Genomic DNA, 24,232 nt, shown 5'->3' with positions numbered 1-24,232 from the left:
AACTTGTGTGCACCGTGCCGCACAGGAGCGCGCTCTCGCATAAGGATCACCCTACACGTGTTCTGCTCCGTCACTAATCACACGCCGCATAACTCGGATACGGTTATGGCCAACGCGCGCCTATATAAGGGTGAACTTGCTTCACCTCAAGATACATATCACTTCTCACAATGCTTCTTACACACTCTATCTCAGTTCCATTACTGACTTGAGCGTCGGAGTGTTAACGTGCCTGCAGGTACCATTCGTCCCTCCGTGAAGACGGATCTTGTCGTGCCCGAAGCCGTTACCATCACACCAGTGCATTCTCTGCCACCGTTGCCACTCAACCGTTCTCACCGGACAAATCATTAACATTGTCAATAAATCACAATTGGTCATATATTTGATTTTAAAAGTAATTATGATTAAAGTAAATATTTTTTTAATAAAAAAAAGTCAAACGTTTTTCTTAGTTGATGTGCACGAAACATCTAATCATTTTTCAACTACAGCTGATTAGTGTCAAATGTTTTAAACGATTTGACGATTATGATTAATATATTCACTGTATAAAAAACTTGACATCTTGACCAAAAAAAAAAAATAAACTTGACATCTACCGTGAAAATCATAATTTAAATTAAATAGGCCCATTTTGTCAAAAAATAAAATTGGATGTGATCAACCCCTGTATGTATTAATTTGGAATTTCATTTTATTTTATTTTTTGTAAAATTTTGGATTTCCATTTTTGAAAGTAAAGATTATCTCTAGGTATTTTTCTTTAATTAATCATTCATATTCTTATTTTGTACAATTTCATCAGTCAATATTTAAATATCTTAAATTGTGACATAGTAGATATTAAAAAATATTTTTCAACTAAACTAGTTTTAAAAGTTTATGAATTAAATCATTCTTTTCTTAAATATACTTCTACATTTAAAATGCACAAATTACTTGACAGTGAAGGTAAAAATTGACTTATAAATTAATAAAATGACATCAATTCATATACATTTTGTCCAAATAACAATGCCGTAATGGCCTCTCAAAGAAAATAAAAAATGCTGGTAATTCTCTCTTAAACTGTTTCCAATCACTATACATTAGGTATTAGGTACAAGAATTAACAGAGAAAATATCAGAACTACACAAAACAATTCACACTTCATTTGTTTGTTGGTCAAATTAAACCCGACTCGAATCCCTCCCAAATACGAATTTTCTAGCCCAATCAGACATGACCAAATACCTTGTGCGCCAGCTCACTTGCTTGCTGCACATTGAACAACGCATCATTGCTAAATATCGGTAAATATTTTGTATCTATAATATGGTTATCAAAGAAAAAAAAAGTAAATCGAGCTTTGCATCATATACATTACCTTGCATATACTGAATACCAAAGCCATTGAGTGCTGTGACCGATGGAAACCCAGTCTCCAGGAAGTTCTGCTGCTGCCTGCTCTCCACCCAGTGGAGCAAATTGCCCAAAATGCTTATACCTTTTCATAGTAATCAACCATACTCTCACTGATTAGTTAGTGATTAAAGAAAGTAAAGTGTATTTAGATCAAAATATCATCCTAAATTAAGTATATGTTCAACCAAGTTCATGTCAGTTTGCTCAACAAAAATATATGTTTCTTTTAATTGGTCAAAATCTTTGATATTCTCACAGATGTTTAAAATAAAACACAATTGTTACATCTTGCTTGAACTACAGGTCTGAATTCTGATGTGCGAGATGTTAAAGTCAAACTCATTGTAAAAACGGAGTTTCAAGTAAATTAAAAAATGTTTTATCTCAAGAAGTAAAAAAGATCCTCCATATGGATTTTTTTTTTTTTTGACAAAGATCCTCCATATGGATGTCAAGGCGTTTTCACACGCTTCTGACTTCACCTAAATGGATATCTTATAAATTTATGCTTTCAACTTTGAAACAATCACTAAATCATGGGATACGATTTATACTGGTTTCCCTTATAAACTCAATCCTAACTCATCATACAAAACCGGCTTGTTAGGTGAGGGACACTTCCCACTCATAAACTCAAATTTCAACCATATCTCGTCCAATGTGGGACTCTCAACAACAGCAGACAATTCTGCAATTTCCGCTCCAAAGGTAGGAAATATAGAAAATAATATAAGACATACAAAGAATGGGGTTTACCGAAAGGGACGAAACCGATGATGTCCAGATCCTGAAAATCGACGAGGTCCTTCTGGATGCTCTTCAGTATCATCAACGCGATTAAAGCAACTTGCTAGGTATGCACCTTGTTGCGCAGCAACCTATATATACCGATAGATTAAAACTTAAGCTATATAATACCATTTGACAGAAAAAGTAGTCTGCATAACCAAGCATTCACTTACTGATGAAATGATTCATACCTGTGCAGTTGCTGGAAGAGTCTTCACCTGGGAATCTGCAACAGAAAGGGCCAGCTTAAACCCTTCTATGTCTATTTCTTTTCTTTCATTTCCTTGTGGGTCGTTCCACAGAACCCTCAAATCAAGTATATGTTTCTTATTTAGATAGTATTCAACTTGAGGATATCTTAAGATTACATCATCCATCACTTCTTCGAATTCTTCTACAGTTAAGGTACCGGAGTTATTTTTGTCTGCAGCCTTAAATATGTCCAAGATATCATCCTAGAAGCAGAGATAATAGGTTAATCATCAGAGAAATAAATTCAATAGTGATCTACATAACTATTAACTATAGCAATTAAGTAAAACTATACGTTGTTGAGTTATTTAAAATAATCAAAAAAGAAAATCAAATGACAGGCAAAATGAGGTTAATTGCTTCATCGGAGATTCCTAGCAGGATGGTCAAGTCCGTATTAATTTTGAAAAGGTTGCATATTAAGTAAGCTTAGAAGTTTACGAAAGAAACTGTTAAAGGCTTAAGAGGTACCATGATTTTACGTTGATTTATTGATGAACAATCACCAATGGCAAACACATCTTCACATTCCTTCACTCTCAACCATTCATCGGTTGCCAGTACATGCCTTTTAGTCTGCACATAAAGCAATCCAAGCTTATATGGATATAATTACCAACATCATAGTTAATTGTTATTTTCAGTGAAGAGAAAAAACAATTAAATGCATATTGGAACTAGCATAATCCTAAAGGAAAGTATTGTTTATTTTCGTCAATAATACATCCGCACAAGACATGAAAATAGATTGGAAAAATGCTTTTAAAAAATGCATGGAATTAAACAGCACCTGACCAATTTCTTCCATAAAATCTCTTATAACTGGAAGAGTAGAAATGCCAGTAGACCAGATAATCAATCCATGGGGAACCGAGCAAACCTCTCCCGTTGATTTCACCTTCACTGTAATTTCCTTGTCATCAACACTCATAACGCGGCATCCAGTTTGAACTTCTATACCATCTCTTGTAAACTTCTTCTCAGCAAACGAACTTATTCTTTCATCAAACCTACAAGATTAAAGATGATATTTTCTCTGAATTGTGAGATTTACAGAGACAGGATTGAGAATATGAAAGGTTCAAACAGCTGGACAGACTTGCATAATGATTGGTATTATTCATGAGATTGGCAATACCAGTCAAACTATAAATAAAATGAATAATAAAATAAACGATTTGGAGAAGGTACCAGAGTTTCAATGTTATTTTTAAATTTTAAAGCATCAAAAAACAATTGAGACAGTTAACAGCTCCCGTACATGTTCAAGATGTGATCTCCAGATTGAATTAACGTGATCTTTATTTTATCTTGAACGGTTGGATATAATTTGATCAAATCTTCTTGAATAAAATCATGCAGTTCAGCTGCAAATTCAACACCAGTTGGACCTCCTCCAACAATTACAAAATGAAGATTTGACCTTTGCTCCTCTTCAGATTGACTAGGAAGAACAGCCTTCTCAAGACAATCTATTACAGACAGTCTGATCTTCTGAGCATCCTCGACATTCTATAAGTGATTATATACAACATATTGGATTAGTTGCAGGAAAAAGATGGTTTTGATGATAATTCTTGTTCACCAACAAGTTCAATGACTGAACCTCCTGATCAACCAATAATCATAATCAAGCACATTAAAAATTTAACCATCAAACAATTCTACACACATAAAAAGTAATCACAACTAAAGCTTTTTTCCAATATGTGGAGTCGGTTAAATGGATTAAGTAACACAAACTTTCATCGACCATTAAATCCAAATATATTTTGATGATTATACACAACATATAAACATACCTTCAGAAAATGACAGTTCTCCTTAACACCAGGGGTATTGAAAGTATTTACTTGTGCTCCTACTGCTACAACCAAGAAGTCATAGTCCAGAGAAAACTCACCACTTCCCACTAAGTTTTCAATATTAGACCGACAAACAACCTTTTTGTCTGCAGCATCGATCTTGACACATTCAGCCTCCCAAAATTTGATTTCTCCATCTCTCTACAATGGGAAAAAACAAAATAAACTCCATTATTAAATGACTGGACAATATACGCTTGAAAAACTCCATTATGATCACAAGGTGACCATCTCCAGACACATAACAAAGTCATTCCTCAAATGATCATATTTATTAGTTAAGGATCATAGAACATTTGATTTATCATTACATTACATTAACTGTACATATGTGATCAATGCAGTTTTTTTTTTTTTTTTTTGTTAAGTACCCTAGTGAATACAATTTCACCCCTTAAGATGAATAACTGGGGAATCCCGGTTCGAACCCTGGCCCATGCATATAGCAATGTCCCTACCAACTGAGCTATGCTCACTAGGAAGTGATCAATGCAGTTTTAAAAAATCATATACATGGTAATTCATAGAAATCTAATTTTGCTTCTTCCACCTTTTTAATGATGTTTCGGACCGGTTCTACGATGCTCCGTGCTTCAACTGACCCACAAGTGACACTCGGTAATAAGGGAGTAAATGCAAAGTAGTTACGAGGCGAAACAACTTGAACATCATATAATGAACCATCCAAACCCTTAAGGAAACTGGCAGCAGCCCATCCAGTTCCAAGGACCACGACTTTCGTTTTTCGGGGCTGCTGATCTTCAATATTAGGACGTTCAGCTTCTGATTTTGATTCTGAGAGTGCCACCACACCTCCACCACTGCAATTCCCAAAAGCAAGTAGATTCAATGAAATGGAAAATTTTGTTAATCTAAAACTATTGAATACAGCATAAGTACAGGAAAGCTTAATGCAAGTTTAGTTCCTCTATTAAGGCCAATATGCAATTTTAGTCCCTGAATAAATTCTTGCATCAATTAAATCTCCCAATGTTTCTAAGTGGAAAAAATATCAAGTCCTTTTGTCTGTCACCCAATTACTAATATAAAATAGCAATATGGCAAAAAACTTTTTTGATAAAAGTGATATAACAAATTTATATGTGACAATGGCATGACACTTTGTAAGTAAAGCGTACATTACTTTATTCTTGTGACTTTAACCTATGTAAATACATTACTTTATTCTTGTGACTTTAATCTATGTAAATACATTGCTTTAATGTATGCAACTACTCATTTTAACACACTATTTATAACATTCACTCTCTTATTGGGTGAAATTGAAATACATACGGGTCCCACCACTTTATGTGGAACTCATTTCTAATGTGGTGTGACCTGCATGTATTTCACTCAATAAGAGAGTGAATGTTGCTACGTTACTCTGATATGTAATTAATTTATATTGATGTCGAAGTTGAAGGATTTAAATAGATTAAGTTCACCAATCGATCCATTAATTAGAACTAATTCAGGAAAGTGTTATATCACATACTCCCTCCTGCCACATTTATAAACAAAAAAGTGACTTTTTATGTTCCGTGAATAATTAACGTATCCAGTCATATTTATAGGTTAGATACATTAAAAAATTGTTTTTTGCTTATAAATGTGACGGGAGGGAGTATATAAATTATTGGATTGATAACTGAACCACAAAATATCAAAATGAACTGATATTTTTTCCGGGATTTAGTTGCAGCAAAAGTTGTTTCAGGACCACAGATAGCATTTGTGTGAAAAGACACTTTATAACTAACTATTTTATCTTATCTCCACAGATCATTACAATCTATTCATACAAGAAAAATAAAAATGAATCATTTCAATCTGTTCTCTTCACATAAGAAAAAAGAAATGATTGAGATGAATTAAAATTAGAAATTTCAAAACAAGTAATGGAGATTTGGTTGATCAAAATCCAGTTGAATGTTCTACCATTTACCTATCTATTTCTATTTATAGTATTTTAGGACAAGGAAGAGAAAAGTGAAAGCACCTGATAGTACAAAGAAGCAGAAAGTTGGAAGAGAAAGGGTGAGTGGTGAGGGCCCTGGAGGCTTTGTTGAAGAAGGAACCAATCGTCATATTCACACAAATTTAACAATCAAATATACCAAACACAAACAACTCCTAATTGGATCTAAACTATGAGAACTATACTTATTTACTGATGTTTCTCTTTCAACTATGACTGCTGCTAACTACCACATTCATTGACGCGTGTATGTTAGTCCGTGTTTCACTACTATTGTTACGGGGTGTATTGGATTCAGGTTTCACGAGATTTTAAAAGACTTTTTAATTATAAAAAAGTTTTGAGGTAATCAATCAACTTTTATAAAATATAAATAAATTTTGTAATATTTAATTAAGACAATCATGATTCTTTTTTCAATACAACGAAATTCGTTGGTATTCAATTGAGATTTTTCATTACTTATAAAATGTCCATTGATATTCAAATATACATAGATTTTAATGAATTATTTGATCGAGTGAATTTTATAAGACTTTTTAGTTAAAAATATAAACAAAATACTCATTCAACAATCACTTAAAAACTTGCTAAGACTTTGTCAGACTTTCACAATTTTCATTTCATGTTGTTGAACGAGATTCATTTTCTTATTGACTTTCAGGGGACAAAAGGTGGTTTGTTACTTTGTTCTGGGTATAAACCTTCCCTTCTGCGTAATCGAAATCATGCTGGTGGCTTCTTGTTCAATTTATTAGTTTTACGTCAAGCTTTTATTTATTTTTTATTGAAGACCATATTGAATACTTGCTTCAAATTTAAATTAGTTCTACGTCAAGCTTAATTTTTTTTATGAAAAATGATATTTGTACAATCATTTTCTAACAACTTTTATGACAATTTTTTCTTTCATACTCACATTATATTTTTACTTTCTCTCTCTATTGCTTTGATTTTTGTGTCAACGCATATTTTTCTTTATAAAAATATGGTTGTCAATATGCTTGTCAATCAAATTGATGTTCAAATAACATTGCTCTTTTTTCATTTATATACAACCATTATATTGAATACTTGGCTTCAAATTTTGTAAGAACCATGAATATAATAGTGTAATACATATTGTTGAAAAACACAATTGCCTTCTTGTTATAAATCTTTTGAAATCTTGATAGTCTTTTAAAATCTTATGATACAAATCCTTTAAAATCCATATGATAAATTTTGATAGTCTTTTAAAATCTTAAAAGTCATGAAAATCTTGCAAAGTCTTTTAAAATCCACTAGACTTGTCTTTTAAAATCCTAATCCAATACACCCCCCTAGTTTTTGTTAGGCAAAATTACACTTTTAGTCCCTTAACTTAATTTCAGGTAACAGTTTGATCCTTTATCTTTTTTTCATTTCAATTTGGTCCTTTTTGTCCATTTTCATATACATTTTCAAGCTTCAAATCTAATATTCTTATGCAAACATAGACGAGGATCATAGATTTGAAGACTGAAGGACCATAAGAAAATAAAATCATAAATTTTAAGCTTAAAAATTCATATGAAAATGGACAAAAATGACCAAATTGAAATGAAAAAAAAAATAAAGACCAAACTATTACCTGAAATTAAGTTAAGGTACTAAAAGTGTAATTTTTCCTTTTTGTTATTATTATTATTATCGATTTTTATTACAGCAACGTTTGAAAATTATGAATGTTTTTTATGAAATTTTAATTAAAATTAAAAATATAATGTTTTCAACGATATAATGTTTTTATTATCTCTCACTCTCTCTCTCTTCTTCTCTCTCTCTCCTTCCTTCACTCTCTTCTCTCTCTAGCTCTTCCGTAAAAAATAAAGTAAAATAAATAAATAATTTTTTATTGAGATTTTGTGAAATAGAGTGTGTTATTGTATTTTTTTCAATTGTTTCTTAAAATTCATAAAATCTGTTGAAATCCATAAAATCATTTCAAATCCTTTAAAATCTTATGAATTAAATCCATTGAAATCCTTAATAGTCTTTTAAAATCATCTAAATCCTCCAAAGTCTTTTAAAATCCTCTTTTTTAAACAAAAATTGTCCTTTAAAATTCTAATCCAATACACCCTCCTTTGTGTTAAGAAAGTAAACAAGGTTAAGAAAGACATTAGATTAGAGGTCAAGCTCTTAGTCATATACATCAAATTCTAAGATCATGTAAAATGGTTCCACAAATTCAACAACCTTCAACACCCACTTTTTCAATTCCCAACACTCCACATTATTTTCTCTCTCTTAATTCAACATCCATTCAATTTTTACCTCTCCAATGGTTTTTTCATTCAACACCCTACCCCACCACCTTTTATTTCTTATTCTTATTTAATTTTATATTTTTGTTTTTATAATTACATAAAATTACAATTATCGATTATAATTAAATTAAAATGAAAACACACTTAACAATTTTTTTTTTTGTAAAAACAAAATTTATTTAAATAATTTATTTTTATTTTCTTAACATAAATAAAATGCAATACAACAAACTAAATAAACACTAAAACTTCAAAAGAAAGGCTAATACAAATCTAATAATAAGATTAAGAGAGTGAAAAACTTGATTTTTTTTCTGTGTCCAAATCAAATGATCCAAGTCTCTATTTATAGAGAAAAAAAAATTACAAATTTTGGTAAAAAAATAAAAATAAAATAAAATTATTTGCAATAAAATAATTGGGTTCAAATTATTAAAAAGATAAAAATCCAAGCAGTCAATCAGCGCGCGCCAAGTGTCTCTGTGGGCCAGGCATTCAACATGTTGAATTGTTTCAACACTTCCCTCCTCCAACTCACTTTTTTCCCATTTCAACACCCCCCTACAATGGTCTCAACATGTTGAATATGGCATTCAACAAGCCATTGTAAGTGGTCTTAGACATTCAACATCAAAACTCATAGTTTGACATTGTTTATACAAATGATAGGTAATCAAATATATTCCCCTACACCCCGCCTTACATCTCCAAAGCCACAAAATCACAACACAACACTCCCTAAATAGGAAATACAGCTGCAAAGATAAAACCAAACGAACCTGCTGCTGTCGAGAAGCTATAGCAGCCATGTCAGCACTCTAAATTCACCCAGAATTACTGATTGAAAACTAACAGACATTGAGAGAATATAAAACAAAACACGACAGCAGCACCACTAAAGAAAAACCCAGCGGATCAGAAAACAAAACTCAACAGATATGCAAGAGGCGCCCCAAATACATTTATTTGGCTCAAATCTCAGATTTGTTGATAAACTTTCTATGAATCATCAAACACCCTCCATGTATGGATCAATTCAGGAGTCCCTTCAATATTTTAGCATGTAGATTTTTTCTTATTTTCACAGATCAGCTATTTCAATAATTTCAATCTTCGATGTCAATAAAAATAAAATAAAAACAATGAAAAATGTGAGTTTTGGAGCCAGTTCAGCATAGCAAGCAGCCATGATAGCGGAAATGTTGAGCAATACAGTCATGACTAAAATCTTTCAATGTGAATGAGCACATGTGATGTATCAGTCACCTCCGACGACACAATACATTATAGAAACAAAAAGCTGCCTAAACTAACTGCTGCAATATATGGTCCTTAATTGCTAAAACCATTTCTCTCTAGCGTTGGGATAAAACAAAGTGACAACTCTCAATATTTTTGAGGCATGGTAGCAAGCTTGGGAAAAGCCCTTTAAAATTGAGATCTCTCCCTTTTTAGTGAAATAAATAAAAGAACATGCCATTGTGTTACAACTTTAACCATCCCAAATTATTTATCCAACACACCCAATGGGGGGAAAATAAGATCCCAATATCATGCAAACTAAGACAGTTTTAGAGACATGTTGGTTGAGTTGACATTTCCCTCCATGTGAATAAACTTTTAAAGGGGATTGAGATAAATTTGGGTGAAGCACCTAATGCATTGATCTATCCCACTTGGTTGAGACGCGTCAATCAAGACTTTTACGTTACATCTTGAAGCACCTAATGCATTGATCATGGTGAAACTATTTAGTGCTGTTATTTAACTCCTAACTCGTGGTACACAAGAGATGAAGCTGATGACAACACACAAATATTTGAGTTATTCAGACCCAGAACCATCTAAGAAAGTAGAGAGTATAGTAAAACTCGAAGAGTAAATCCAATGAAGTCATATGAATGAAGCTTCACCAAGTAGGTTATCCCTGTAAACAGGGGCTTGGCTCCACAACACCTCAAACAAATTGGATTATATCATCATAGGCAACCAAATGTTAAAAAATTCAAAAACAATAAGAATAATTCATTAAAATTCAAGATCTGGCTCATATAAAGAAATTCAACCATAATTCAGTCCATTATGCTTCATAGAAGATCTCAGAAGCGCGGATAATATGTAATCACTGCCAATAATTAAGGAAAAAAGTAAAAAACTTAGGAGATTTAACTGTTATTAAACGATGTAGACATTACTTTGACACAGATCAATCGTGGAATTATCGAGATGAACTGCAACACGAATGACATCGATTTTGCACGTGCAATGGGGCTTTCACTTCATTCAAATTTCAGCGAAGCCCGGGGTTGCAACATGCGTTTTATTTGATATAAAAAACTGACAAATCTTAACCGATTAAGGTGGTAACGGGAATGGTTTGAGAGCAATACTTGAGTGACATCTGACCCGGATACAAATTATTTAGATACACTATTAATTTATATTTATATCAAGAACAGAAATCACACAAGAATGATCCCAGATTGAATCGCGAACGCAAAACCCTAATCCTTACCGGGTTGAAAAGAGAAGGAACGCATAGTGTTTGTTATATAGGCGGCAGCGAAACCCTAAAAGCATTTCATTTGCGCGAACACTTGTTGTGTTCAGACTTCAATTGATGGGTTACCCGGCCCAACTAGATTGGATCTAACTTTTTTTTTTACTATTACTTTTTCCATCCTACTGCGTTCTCGCGCACCCTGCAAAATTTACTAAAATACCCCTGGTTCGGATTACATAATTCGGACAATATTGTTAGTGATTTCCGGTAACAAATATCCGGACCAGATCTTATGTAATTTTCTGTGTCTTTCTTTGATGTCAAGGGTCTCTGTTGATTGTTATATGAACCCCACACAAGCTACAATGCATTGCAATTGCAAGGTTCCTATGAACGGTCAACAATGACCATGACACCATCGACACCCCTAAAACACTAAAAAACATTTGAAGAAAATGTAAGAAAAGAGGTGAAGTGAAGAATGAAGGTATTTGTTGAATATGGAAGCCTATTTATAGCCTAAAACAAGTCATAGGTTATTAATACAGTCAATGAAAACGTGTTAGTGGTTGCAACCGTCCAAACCCACATTAATGACTCTGAATCTTTCCGGATTTTACATTCCGGAATGTCCTTAGCCCTATAGGAAGTGCCAACATTTTCCTCGTTCACCACCATTATCGCATTAATCCGGAAAATATATACAGATGTGCTTTCCGGATTATATATTCCGGAATGCATCAGTCATGGCCGGTGGTCTGCACCACACGTTTTGTCGGTGGTCAAGTGAAAAAAATATGGTAAAACGTATTTTTTGATTGTATTTATGGCCTCCTAACCGTTTTTGACCCACCTCTCCCTATAAATAGCCTTCCAAACCCCACTATTTCTCACACCATCCTCTCTCACTCTCTCCTCCTCTTCTTCCTTCTAAAACCATGGTTTTCCATCGTTGGCCTTTCATAGATAAGGGCATCGTTGAAAACTTTCAGGGTTTGTATGAACAGTCAATGAGGATGGAACCGCGCTGCAACGAAGCGCGGTTTATCTGAGGGTCATGTGGGTCAGTGTGGTTCTTAGCTTGGCATGTCTGGGCGTAAGTTTGAGCACCCTCCATCTCCCTCAGGGGCATTGTTTTCTTCTTCCCGCCCTCCTCTTCCCTCCTCCTCCGGTTTTCCTCCAATAGGCAAACTACTGGTATGTCTCATCACATACTAGTGGTTAGGCTCTTAGGAGATTAGAATTAGGCTCATAGGAGATTATAGATAGATTTAGGATCTTATGTAATAAGCATAAAAAGCTTGAAAATTATTGTAATGTATTGTTCATATATTAATAAAATGAGTTGTTTTTATGTTTGTGTCTTTTTATTTATGTTTTTTATTTTATTTGCATTTTATTTTACGAATTTTGAAGATTAAAATTGCAAAACTTCTGATAAAACATTATTCTGGATTTTCAAATCCGGAAACATCTGCCAAATTCTAACAATACCATCCGGAAAACGAAATCTGAACCAGGGGTAAAATTGGAAGAAAAAAAAAGGGCGCGCGAGGAAAGGCATAGGGTGAGAAAAGTAATAGTTTTTTTTTTAAGTATACTGTACCTTTAGAAAATTGCTCTTCTCCAATCAAAAATTGCTCACTCCTATCCAAACTGCCGAAAATAGTTATAGCATGACTTAACTCACGCAGTTGTTAAAACTAAGATGACTTAGTTAAGTCACGTTCATTACAGGTCAACATGAGTTAACTCACGCTAGGTCTGCGTTAGGTTCTAGAACAGCAGAAATTGCATTTTTCCTTAATTTCCTTCATTCATTCATACTTCCATACATCCATTCCATCATTTTCATCCATCTATTCATCATTCATTCAAACATTCAATCATACAAAAAATTACGCAAAATTAAAAACTAATAAACTAATAAATGAGCGTGTGTAATTTAAATGAGCGAGGGTCAATTTAAATGAGTGTGCATAATTTAAATGAGTGCGCTTAATTTAAATTCTTACGCGTCAATTTAAATTCTCGCGCGTAATTTAAATTGTCGCGTAATTTAAGTAAATTTAAATTGTTTTAACATAAAACTTTTAATCATAAAAAGAAACGTATCATTAAAATAAAATTAAACAATTATACTTACTTCGGCATCAACACGTGGCATGCATGCCACATTTAAGAAATATAATAACAAGGTGAAATATGAATGAATCATTACTTGGTTGGGCCTAATATGTTGGTTATCATGAAGGGGTGAATTATGCATCTATTATGTGATTGTGCTATATGAAACAATGTCGTTTCTTTGTAATGATGGCTCCTTGACAATTGTTTATGATTGTTGATTATGAATATGTAGAGATGATTGAGTATTTGATAATTGTTGATGTATGAATGTATTGTTTGATAATGCAATATGGGGAGATATGTAGAGAATATGAAGAGTTTTAATGATGTTGTGCATTATCGAGTCAATACGTGGCATCCATGCATTCATAAGTCCTATACTTGTGTTTTTGCTCAAAATTGGTGAAGTATAATGTTGTTGTTGATGAATTCACTTCTAATTGTTGTTGTTTTGTTATGAGATGTTGTTTTTGATGATTGAAACCTTGGGTAATCTTAACCATAGAGCTTGAAGTGAACTTTTGTTGTTCTTAAGAACTTTTATGAAAAATGTGATTTTTATAAAATAATGTTTTGGGTAATCTTTTATATGGTTTTGAGTGCCTTAACATGTATAGAAATGATTAGGCATGTTTTTGGATCAAATTTGGACATAGGGAAGTTAAAATTGGGATTTTGGGGTGAAAAATGGGTTTTTCCCGAGTTGCTCTGTGACAGCATGTCCTGTTTCATGTTCTTGCGTCTTTTTCACACGTTTATGTTTTGAATTGGCCTTTGGTGTAAACATGAAAGTTTTAGATAATTGTGCTAGCTTTCCAGTGGCTTCAGTTTGACTTGAAAATGATTTTTGATTTTTGAGTTATGATGAAAATACTCCAAGGAGGTCTTAGTGAAATTTTATGAAAATTCCGCATAAGTATTTCTAAGTTAACCCAAAACTTATGGATTGTCTACAAACTTCAAAGTTTGTGTACTATGAGTTCAATTAAGGTGTTTAAGAGTATTAACCCATGTTGTGATGAATCTAACTTGGTATGACGTGAATATCTTTGATTGATGAATCATTATATGTATGTATATGTTGAATAATTTGAGATACATATATTATGTGAATATTGTATGATATAGAAATATTGTTGTTCATATCATTCAAATTGTTGCTGTTAATGTTGTTATGATGCAAGTTGTTATTGTTGTTGTTGATTGTATTTATAATTGTATTGCCTTTCAGTGAGTCTGAATTAATATGAATATTGTTGTTGAATAATTTGAGATACATATATTATGTGAATATTGTGTGATATAGAAATATTGTTGTTCATATCATTCAAGTTGCTATTGTTAATGTTGTTATGATGCAAGTTGTTATGTTGTTGTCTTTGCTGTTGTCGATTATTAATATCATTAAAGTTGCAAGTTGTTGTCAAAGTCGTTAAGTTGTAAGTTCTTGAAGTTGTCTAAGTTGTTGAAGCTGTCTAAGTTGTTAAACTTGTTGGTTGTTGAGTCCATGCATACTCATTAAAGTTGAGGGCTTGATGCCCTGTGAGCCTTTTTCACTGTATACGTCGGGGGCTTGATGCCCTGAGAGCTTATGCTCTATAAGGTTGGGGGCTTGATGCCCTGTGAGCCTTATTCACTCTTAAAGTTTGGGGTTTGATGCCCTGATTGATACCACATGCATATTGCATTTGTCAAGTTGATGTTGTTGTCGTTGCATTGTCGTTGATGTCGAGTTGTCGGTGTTGTCGTCGTATTGTCAAGTTGTCGAAATAATTAATGATTTATAGTTGGAATTATGTGAAGTATCAATATTATTTATTGTTGTTGTTTATGTTGTTTATGTGAAGCAATGTTAATGATGATTTGAAGTTAGCTGATGATTTATAGTTGGAATTATGTGAAGCATTAACATTGTTTAATTGTTGTTGTTTATGTTGATAAATTCTCTTACTTAAATTATTGTTTATTAGTTTTACTAATGATGAATAGATGTTGTTATGTGATGTTGAATTCTTTTAAGAATTAGATGCTTATTATTATTGAATGTGAAATCTCACCCCTTATGCTTGGAAATTGTTGCCTTTGCATGGGTAACTTGCAGGTGACCAAGAATAGTTGCAGTCACGAGTGGAATCTCTCACGTGTCGTCTTAGGGTTGCTCTGATACGTAACGGGATGGGGATCTTACTTGTTTTCCATGTGTTACGTATTTGTTTTGATTTTATGTTGAAGATTTGCCTAGACTGGATTTTAATAAGTTGTTTAAGTTGAGGCCGTTGTGCCATTACAATGTTTAACTTAATGTTTTCCGCTGCAATGAGATTTAAGTTGATGACATGAGATGATTGAAATAAATAGTAAATCCTACTCCATTTATCTTTTAAAGTAGTGTGACATCCTGTTTAGTTGATTACTCTGATTTTTATGCAAAAAATTTCAAGTTGGAAAAACGAGGTGTTACAAGTTCCTGAGAGGAACCCAAAAATCGAGGCTCCCTATCTTGTGACACTCACCTAGTGAGCCTGTCCTCGTTGTGGCGAGATGTTCAGGACATAACCCATAGTTTTGGGTGTTCTGGGTAATTGGGGTCATTTCCGGACATCTCCAAGTGTTCCTTTTGATGTGTTTGATTGTCGTTTTAACTCATAAAGCTAATGGAACATAATTTGATTTGGATTAAATTGGTTTTATGATTTTGAGACGAGCTTTAAGTAAAAATGTACATGAACTTGGAATTTCCGAAACTTGGTTTTCTCAAACGAAATGATGAGGCTATGACTTTTTTTTTTTTTTTTGTAACAATGGGCTTAGAATAACCAAGTAGGATTGATATGAACATGAAGCTTGAGTTTTGTGAAAAATATCAAAATAGGTGATTTGTGAAAAATATACGAACTTTGTCAAAATAAGGTTTTTTGATCAAATAACTTGCAAATGGCTTTGTATTCATGTTAATATGATGAAATAAGAAAGAATCCTTGTGTTGATGGGTGTATAATAAGTTGGTTATCATGATGTGGTTGATTTTCGTCTAAACATGCAAATTGTGCCTTGTGAAACAATATTGTTTCCTCGTGGTCATACTTGTTGATGATGATTATGATGTTGAATCTTTTGTCGATCATGACTTGTTGAATTGTATAGATGTAAATTCTTGATAATGCAATGGTGATTTTGGTGAATATATTATATGATTGTAAAAATTGTATAATATAGGATTGGTGATTTGTGCATTGTCGAGTCTTTACTTGAAAGTCCATGCATTCATGGTCATATTGAGTCCATGGTGAAGAACGAAATCCGTAAGGGTTTGTGTTGGTTATGGTGAAGAACATAATTGGTGGTGTTTATTACGTTGGTGGATTACTATCCTACTTCCAGTCAGGCACAAAAATGGTTGCAACAAACCCGACAACTTCTGATGTTAAATTTTCGACTTCTGACAAACCAAACAAGCATACATAAACTCTGTTATATCCTTCTTCATTCCAGGGCCACCAAAACAACCTTTTCAAATCCTGATACATCTTCGTCGCTCCTGGATGAATACTAAGACTACTCATGTAACCCTCCTCTAAAATCCGCTTCTTAAGCTTAAGTACATCTGATACACAGCATCAATAATGATTTGTGAATCTCAATAAACTTTTATTAAGAGTAGACAAATTTTCGATGGTATTACCACTGCTAATGAGGTGGTGGATGATGCTAAAAAATTTAAAAGTAGCTTATTTTGTTCGAAATTGATTTCAAGAAATCTATTTATTAGGAGCACAACTTGGATGATGTTATTTTAAAAATGGGTTTTGCGTGTAAATGGCGTCATTTGATTATCGAATGTGTTAGAACAACTATAGCATCAGTATCAATACTAGTTAATGGAAGTTTAACATAGGGGTTCACATTGGGTAGAGGTATACGCCTATGTGATCTCGTAACGCCTTTTTAAGAAGAAAATGTTGTTCTCAAGATATGTGTTGGTATAAATTCTAATTTCTCCATTTCCCTTCTTCAGGATTTATAGGTAGATCTCAAAGATGATTTTACGAGATTTTAAACTAAATTCTATTTTAATAGTAAGTTAATGAAAGGCTCTACCTTTACTTTTTTTAGCTTTGATTCCTAAAATGTTTAGCTCCCAGAAGTTGTCTGACTTTCGCTGATATACATAATTGGTTGTATATAGAGCTGTCAAAATGAGTCGGGCCTTACGGGCCAGCCCGAAAGCCCGAATAAAATGTAGCAGCCTGAATTTTTTCAGGGCTTTTTAGCCCGGCCCAAAAAAGCCGGCAGCCCGCAAATAAAAAAAAAGGATTATTTTTTTACACTAGACTGGGCGGACAACCCAAATAGTTATGTTCATTAGGTATTTAAGTCATTCTCTCTTCTAAAAATTATATATAATTATGTTCATTTGTTTTGTTACTTCTAATTAAAATGAAGGAAAAACAAAAATCGAAGTGGTCGTGTTCATCATTGTTTCTTAACTCTTGTTCTCCTATAATGTTAAAAATGTTATGCTTTTATTCCCCACTTTTGAAACCCTTTTGCTTATGGTTGCATTGTGATTTCCTTTCCTCACTGTCAACTCAGTTTAGTACCCTTTATCTTTCTTTCTTTTTTTAATTTATTTTTACATGTGTTGGCTAATTAATTAATTATATTATATATGTGGATCTTGGAAGACAATATAGTAACTATGCTGATTAGCAAATGAATTTAATAAATATACTTTTTTAGTGTACAATTATGTTAATGTTACTATGTTGGTATGGATAATTGTTATTTTCTTGGACCAAACTTAATTTATCTTTTTTGTTCACTATAAATTTTGTATACATTTATGTTATTATGTTTTCAGTCCTTAAATAATGAAAAAAAATGGAAGAAAAAAAAAACGGGTATGGGCTGGCCCGTTAGCCCGTAAATGGTTGGAATCGGACTCTATTTTTTCCAGCCCATATTCAAACCGGGCTTTTTAGCCCGTTCCTTAAAAGCCCTTGGCCCGGACGGATCGCCCGTTTTGACAGCTCTAGTTGTATGTATAAACTAGAACACCGACCCGTGCGCCGCACGGGTCTTATGAGCTCGAATAATTTGATACACAATAAAACGAAATTGTATATATTCATCAAAAATAATATCTCATGTTTTTTTACTATACCAAATGAATTACCTTGCAAATGGATCATTTTTAGAATTTAGTTTTTCGGTGACTTTGGGCCACCTTTTAATGGCCACCACCACCAAATATTGTAACCTCCCTTCTATCTCATCCTTATTATTAATTGTTAAAGATTTATTTAGTTTTTTCTTGTTTGCTTACAAAATTAATTGGGTATGGAGATGACCTGATAAAATAGAATAAAAATAAAATGAAACAGATGACTAAAAAAGTATGTGCACCAATAATGAGAATCAACATAAACAATTTTTTTAACTGAAAATGAAAGTACAAAATTGTTTCAACTTTCATGCCCCCCTCTTGTATTCTTGTCTTTTTACATTGCTTTCATTAGTTCCAACTTTCATCTCTATTGAGCATGCTGACATATATTCTAGGGATAAATTTGGGGTGAGATTGAAATTCAGAGAAGAGAAGCTATAGAACGAAAGAATTCAAAAGAATAACTTATCAACTTACACTTTCACACACGCACTTCCATTGATCCACGTCACCTTATATTTAAAATTTGTTACCGTTTTACCTACTGTTTAAGCTGATCGTGTAACATTTAAATTTTTCCCTTCATTTTTTGCATATTAAAACTCTACAAAATTATGAACAAAAAAAAAACTATGCAAACAACTTTTCGCCGCCTTCCTTAATTTACTTCGGTGAAGAGCGCCGGGAAACTGTGAACTTGTAAGTAGTCTTCCTTATAAATATCACCACCATGAATTTTAATTTCATTTGAACTCAAATACAATACCAATAGATTTCTAGCTTTAATTAATTACAGAAATTATGAAACCACTAAATGTTACATACCCAATTGAGATCTTAAAACTACTAAACAATGTATGAAAAAAATAATAATGGAAGGAGAACCAAGCCATGGGGACGGACCGACCCTCTGCACTTTGAACATAGTAATATGGATGCAATAGGGGACGCAATTGTGAATTTGTGGAACGACACCTATTTGTGGGAGAAAGGATAACATTTTAAAATATAGATAAATTGTAATGTTGAAGAAACTTTGTTGGGTTGCTCTGTCTAGTTTGTTTAAGGTGATAGAGCCCTCTACAATATTACAAATATAAAAAGAAAAATAATTTGAACTCGAATAGGACGGTAGCTGAGAAAATAAGGATGAATGGATACTCTCCACTTTATATACTTCAATTAATTTGACCTTTGGGTTGTAATCAACCTTTGGAAAGAGAAAAAAAAACTTAGTATTGGGAAACGAAGGGATCCATTGTTAATGTGATGAGAGATTAGTCAAACTTGGAAGAAGTGTTAAATTTGTTTTTTTTTTTTTTTTTATTATTTATTTAGTATAATTCCAATAGCCACTATTTAATGTGTTTTGCATCTCAAAAAGTTTGAAATTCAATATGCATAGAAATCGGAAGTTTGAAATTCAATTGGAAGGGTTTTAACAACCAGCAAAGAAATTTTGAATTTCAAATCTAACCTGCATTAGGAGGGAAAATTTAGGGTTATAGGATTAGCATTAATGAGATACAATTAGAGGGAAAATTTAGGTTTAAGTGTTGCAAGACCTAATAAGCTTTAGAAATACTCCCTCCGTTCTAAATTGTATGTCGCTTTGGAAAAAAAATTTGTCTCAAATTATATGTCGCTTTACAATACCAATGAAATATTAATGTTACTTTTCCTATTATATCCCTAACTATTAATTACTCTCTCTTCTTTCAATTATTTCATTTATCTTTTCCATGCCATTTATTAGGGATAATTTTGTAAAACAACTCATAATTTCTCTTCCCCACACAATATTAATTACATTTCTTAATACATGTGAAATGACCAAAACGTCATACAATTTGGGACGGAGGGAGTATAAGTGAAGGATGTGTTTACTTTTTAGGGTTATCTCATTTAGCATTTAATGCTGCAATTTTGGAGCCAAATTTCTAGGGTTAAGTTGTTGCAACCTAATAAGATTAAGGAGTAAGAGATTTTTGGAAATGGTTTTGCCTCATCCTTTACTGCTTATTAGGTCATGCTACCACTAAACCTAATATTTCCCGCAAATTATCTAGCATTAATTGTTACTAGACCATCGACCCGTGCGTCGCACGGGTCCGACCAGTTAAAACATACGCAAATAAGTTACACATCATATAATACGTTTATATGAATAGGTCCATGTTTACGGTTTAAACAACTTGCAAAGTGATATACCATATTATAAGATTGTTATAAAATGACTCAAGAATTTTCACACAAAAATATTCTCAAAGAAGTTTCTTTAAAAGAAGTTTTTCTCAACTAAAGGTTCTCTAGAGTGTATATCAAACAAAAATATTCTCCAAAATGTTTCACACGCAGACAAATATCGACAATCATGTTACTATTGCATATACAGATACACATGCTCATGGTAATAGATAGCATCAAATGAAGATTGGAAGTTGCCATACACTAAAGCATCATTGCGGAATGCACATTGCACATTTATCAAGCCAACCCTTTATATATTATAACTTAATCTTTTTGAGCCACACTCCATACTACAATCAAGACATATAACTTTAGTCACATTTAAATAAATGTGACTGTTAAATTACTGTGCAGAAATACTCATGTTAGCCTTATTGTATTTAATTTTGCAGTTAACAATAAGCTAAGTGTCTGGCTGCCACTATGTAGTCTAAACAATGCTAATATGTCAAAATGGCGTGAAAAAGAAGAGCTAAAAATTAACTTTATTTTTGTTTGGTTATACCCAAACAAACAGGCCCATAGTCATCGATATTGTAGCTGTAGTGTATGAATAGAACTGATCTGACTTAAGTTAACGAAAATATACTTTTCATTAGCATTTATAAACTCAAAATAATCAAACATGATAACTTTAACAATAGAAATTCATTGTAGACAAAGTCATCTGTTTAAAGATAAGTTAACATTGTCAAACGCAAAAACAAACAAAAAGAATGCAATGCTTGCATGATAGTTCATAAAACTGATGAAAATAACAACGGTACTAAATATTAATTTGATTGCTATGAAAGCAATCACTCTAGTAATGTAATGTAAAGAAGTCCAATGTAGCCCCAAAGCAATTGATCCAATCTTTACCACTTTCCCGTGCACTATAGCTTTCTTACATATAAGCATTTCCAATATCCTCCAAATTTGGTAGTCTTGTTCTCAGGATCAAACTCCAAAAGCATACTCAAAAAATGACCGGATCATCAATCAAATCTAAATCTTTGCAACCCTTGTGGATGATACAGTCAATCCATCATAAGTGAAAGTCTAATTTAAAAAGAAAAAAAAGTTCTGGTATAATAGCATGGATAAGTATAAACTAAAACTAACTTATAAGAAACACACTGTACAGGAAAAAAAAATCAATTATATTATAACTTAAATTTCATTACTTACCAAAAATCAAGAGCTAACAGTAGATGAATCCAACCATTTGACGACGGAATAATTAAAATTTGTGGGGTCATAGTGGTAAGCAATTGATGCAGTAATACCAGAAAATCTAGGTTCAACATCATGTCCATAAACAATAATCACAAAAATTCTTGGGTGAACACATACCAATGTAATCCTCACCAAATTTCAAATTATAAGTGTTGTCCACCATTTTGAATGCGATTTGTCAGGTATTCGGTTTCTTCTGCAGTGAAGCTACTGGGAGACTTAACCTTTAAAAACCAAGTTTGAAGAAGGTTAAGTGACTTGTTTAAGGATGTCATCATTTTTAAGTAAGGAAGTATCAAGTATCCTTTACAAAACCTGTGATAAAAGAGGCAATATTGTGACTCCTGCATGACCTCCTACCACAGGAACATCAACTTCTCTTGGATCAACACCAAGTACCTCTGCCTGCAAGAGAAAAGGAAAGTACACCGCATTTACTCATATTATAGTAAGAAGGAAATTCAGTTATGAGATAGAAGAGGAAAGCTATGCTTACCACAAAAGTATTATATACTTATGATTGTGTCATTTTCAATAATTATGTCAACTTATGATGGAGAAAAAAGAACTCATCCATAATTCAACTCAATACATATGAAGCAAAGCAGTTAACATGCTTAAAAGTTCAAAGCAAAATGAATCATTATAAAAATGGTGTTAAGCAAATGATGTTCAGAACCAAATGCAAATTACATTTCAGATTTCTCGTCAATTTAGGAAAGAATACGTCTTGATAAAATTTAGGAAAGAATATGTCTTGACAAAAAATCAGAAACATACAAATTTAGAAAGGAAACGTACATCCAATTTGTATAAATACTGAATCATATCTGAAATGAAACAGGGAGTCTTAAAATTAAAAATCTTCAATAGTTAAGTGTTATCACATTTGCATTGAGGAATTCAAGACATCACAAATCAAACCTACACAAACGAAAGAAAGAAAGAAAGACAACACAATCATAAAGAGTCAATTAATGGTGTGATATTAAAATTCAGAACATTCATTAGAACCTTGAAACGTTCAGATTCATTAGAACATTCATTATCAATTTTGGACACTAAAGTTCAATACCTGTGCTCTTTTTCTCTTGATTCAAGTAACTATAACTGTGTGGACCTTCATTAGAACCTACAAATTAAAAAAAAAAAAAAAAAAGTTCAGAACATTAAAACGTAAGAATTAAAATAAAAAAACGTTCAGAAATTCATCCATAATTCAAGTAGAAGAACATAAACAAAGAAGTAGCATGATTGCAAGGTATTGAATTGAGACTGAAACACAGAGAAAGTAACGATTACAAAAACTAACAATGAAAAAAAGAAAAAAAACTATTCTAACAATGAAGAAAAAGCTGTAATTCACACAATCACATATCAAAATCAACTATAATTTACACAAAATTCACACCCTAATGTCAAATTCAAAATTAGCAAAATTTACACAAAATTGATAATCAAACCATTTTGGCTATACTGTAATTAATAATCAATGATAATTTACACAAAATCAATGAAAAACTATAATTCAAACCCTAATGTCAAATTCAAAATTAGCAAAATTCACACAATCAATATGAACATGAAACATGAATCGGTAGGAGAAAGTGAGTTACCGGTGACAATTACGAAGGTCATTTGTTGTTGCGGCGGCATTTGCGGAGTCGGCGAGATGTGCGTGGATCAGTGCGACAAATAAATTTTTCGGCGGCTATCTGTGTTCATAATGGAGAGAGAGCTATCAGAGTTTGGTAGATGGAAGAAAGAGATCGGAGATCGTGACCCATAAGGGAGGCTTGGTGGAGAAAGAGAGAAGAAGCAGCCATGGTTTTGGGAGAAAGTGTGTGAGAGAAAAGGGGGAGAGATGCAGAAGAATCGTAGATAGAGAGAGGAGGGTCTGAAAATGGGGTGACTTTCTCTGATTAAATAAAAAATGGCCGTGTGAGGGGAGAGAGAGAACAAAAGGAAAGAAAATAAGTTTGTTTGGTTCAGATGGCTTTGCATGAAAAGTAGGGTGTTTTGTTAGGTTAATTGGGAAATAGGAGATTAGGTCCGATTTGTTTCAACAAAAAAATAGGATTAATAGGTTAAACATGACACAATTAAGCATTAGGGTTAAAACAGTAAAATTAATGCATTAGGATTATGTTAAAATTAGGGCTAAAATAAGCTTACATGTTAACTTTAATATATAAGAAGATTAGTCACTTGACCCTAAAAAATTTCCCTCCACTTATAAGCCTAATTTGAAATTCAAAATGTTGATTGTTGTGTTTCCCTAAATTACGGCTATCAAAAAGAAATTGTGTGATGCATGTACTCATTTGGCTGCTATTTAATCAGACCTTTGCCATACCCCATGCAAAATAAATTAGCTA

General features: G+C 32.7%; 2 protein-coding genes and 4 non-coding genes across 8 annotated transcripts; all 6 read right to left on the bottom strand.

Annotated features, from left to right (window-relative positions):
• Positions 1–942: 942 nt before the first annotated feature.
• On the bottom strand, positions 943–6,549 carry LOC25492068 (external alternative NAD(P)H-ubiquinone oxidoreductase B1, mitochondrial). The gene is made up of 10 exons (XM_013600120.3): positions 6,317–6,549; positions 4,865–5,135; positions 4,252–4,455; positions 3,711–3,961; positions 3,240–3,459; positions 2,921–3,025; positions 2,389–2,652; positions 2,165–2,286; positions 1,371–1,490; positions 943–1,261 (listed from the first exon to the last, which is right to left on the bottom strand). Exons 1-10 carry the CDS (start codon positions 6,403–6,405, stop codon positions 1,174–1,176), a joined length of 1,734 nt encoding a protein of 577 aa, XP_013455574.1. The 5' UTR covers positions 6,406–6,549; the 3' UTR covers positions 943–1,173.
• A 3,784-nt stretch (positions 6,550–10,333) lies between these two features.
• LOC112421526 (small nucleolar RNA snoR97) lies at positions 10,334–10,439 on the bottom strand. Its single transcript, XR_003011852.1, has one exon. It is a non-coding gene; the product is annotated as a small nucleolar RNA snoR97 (small nucleolar RNA).
• Positions 10,440–10,454: 15 nt separating this feature from the next.
• On the bottom strand, positions 10,455–10,573 carry LOC112421495 (small nucleolar RNA Z278). The gene has a single exon (XR_003011821.1). It is a non-coding gene; the product is annotated as a small nucleolar RNA Z278 (small nucleolar RNA).
• Positions 10,574–10,629: 56 nt separating this feature from the next.
• Positions 10,630–10,717, bottom strand: LOC112421537 (small nucleolar RNA U36a). Its single transcript, XR_003011863.1, has one exon. It is a non-coding gene; the product is annotated as a small nucleolar RNA U36a (small nucleolar RNA).
• A 49-nt stretch (positions 10,718–10,766) lies between these two features.
• LOC112421542 (small nucleolar RNA snoR134) lies at positions 10,767–10,905 on the bottom strand. Its single transcript, XR_003011868.1, has one exon. It is a non-coding gene; the product is annotated as a small nucleolar RNA snoR134 (small nucleolar RNA).
• Positions 10,906–21,297: 10,392 nt separating this feature from the next.
• On the bottom strand, positions 21,298–23,986 carry LOC120580033 (malate dehydrogenase 2, peroxisomal-like). 3 transcript variants are annotated; one of them, XR_005645660.1, is made up of 5 exons: positions 23,471–23,986; positions 22,930–22,986; positions 22,656–22,778; positions 22,170–22,259; positions 21,298–22,078 (listed from the first exon to the last, which is right to left on the bottom strand). XR_005645660.1 is itself a non-coding variant. In XM_039832937.1 (5 exons), exons 1-5 carry the CDS (start codon positions 23,508–23,510, stop codon positions 21,998–22,000), a joined length of 297 nt encoding a protein of 98 aa, XP_039688871.1. In that variant the 5' UTR covers positions 23,511–23,986; the 3' UTR covers positions 21,299–21,997. The 3 variants fall into 3 exon arrangements, 1 of the variants encoding a protein (XP_039688871.1); XM_039832937.1 differs by having other exon boundaries at positions 21,299–22,078; positions 22,656–22,684; XR_005645659.1 differs by lacking the exon at positions 22,656–22,778 and having other exon boundaries at positions 21,301–22,078; positions 23,471–23,977.
• Between the last annotated feature and the right edge of the window lie 246 nt (positions 23,987–24,232).

The sequence above is a fragment of the Medicago truncatula genome, chromosome 4, assembly GCF_003473485.1.
Source record: "Medicago truncatula cultivar Jemalong A17 chromosome 4, MtrunA17r5.0-ANR, whole genome shotgun sequence".
Lineage (NCBI taxonomy): Eukaryota > Viridiplantae > Streptophyta > Magnoliopsida > Fabales > Fabaceae > Medicago > Medicago truncatula.
This window is presented reverse-complemented; position numbering and strand designations above follow the sequence as displayed.

Excerpts from the sequence above, each read along its gene's own strand:
- LOC120580033 (XM_039832937.1), bottom strand. The coding sequence starts at position 23,510 with ATGCCGCCGCAACAACAAATGACCTTCGTAATTGTCACCG. Across the intron at positions 22,987-23,470 it reads GACCTTCGTAATTGTCACCG|GTTCTAATGAAGGTCCACAC; the intron begins GTAACTCACTTT and ends TTTAATTTGTAG. Across the intron at positions 22,260-22,655 it reads AGTATTTATACAAATTGGAT|GCAGAGGTACTTGGTGTTGA; the intron begins GTACGTTTCCTT and ends TTTCTCTTGCAG.
- LOC25492068 (XM_013600120.3), bottom strand. The coding sequence starts at position 6,405 with ATGACGATTGGTTCCTTCTTCAACAAAGCCTCCAGGGCCCTCACCACT. Across the intron at positions 3,460-3,710 it reads GGAGATCACATCTTGAACAT|GTTTGATGAAAGAATAAGTT; the intron begins GTACGGGAGCTG and ends TTAATCTTGTAG. Across the intron at positions 1,491-2,164 it reads CATCGGTTTCGTCCCTTTCG|GTATAAGCATTTTGGGCAAT; the intron begins GTAAACCCCATT and ends TACTATGAAAAG.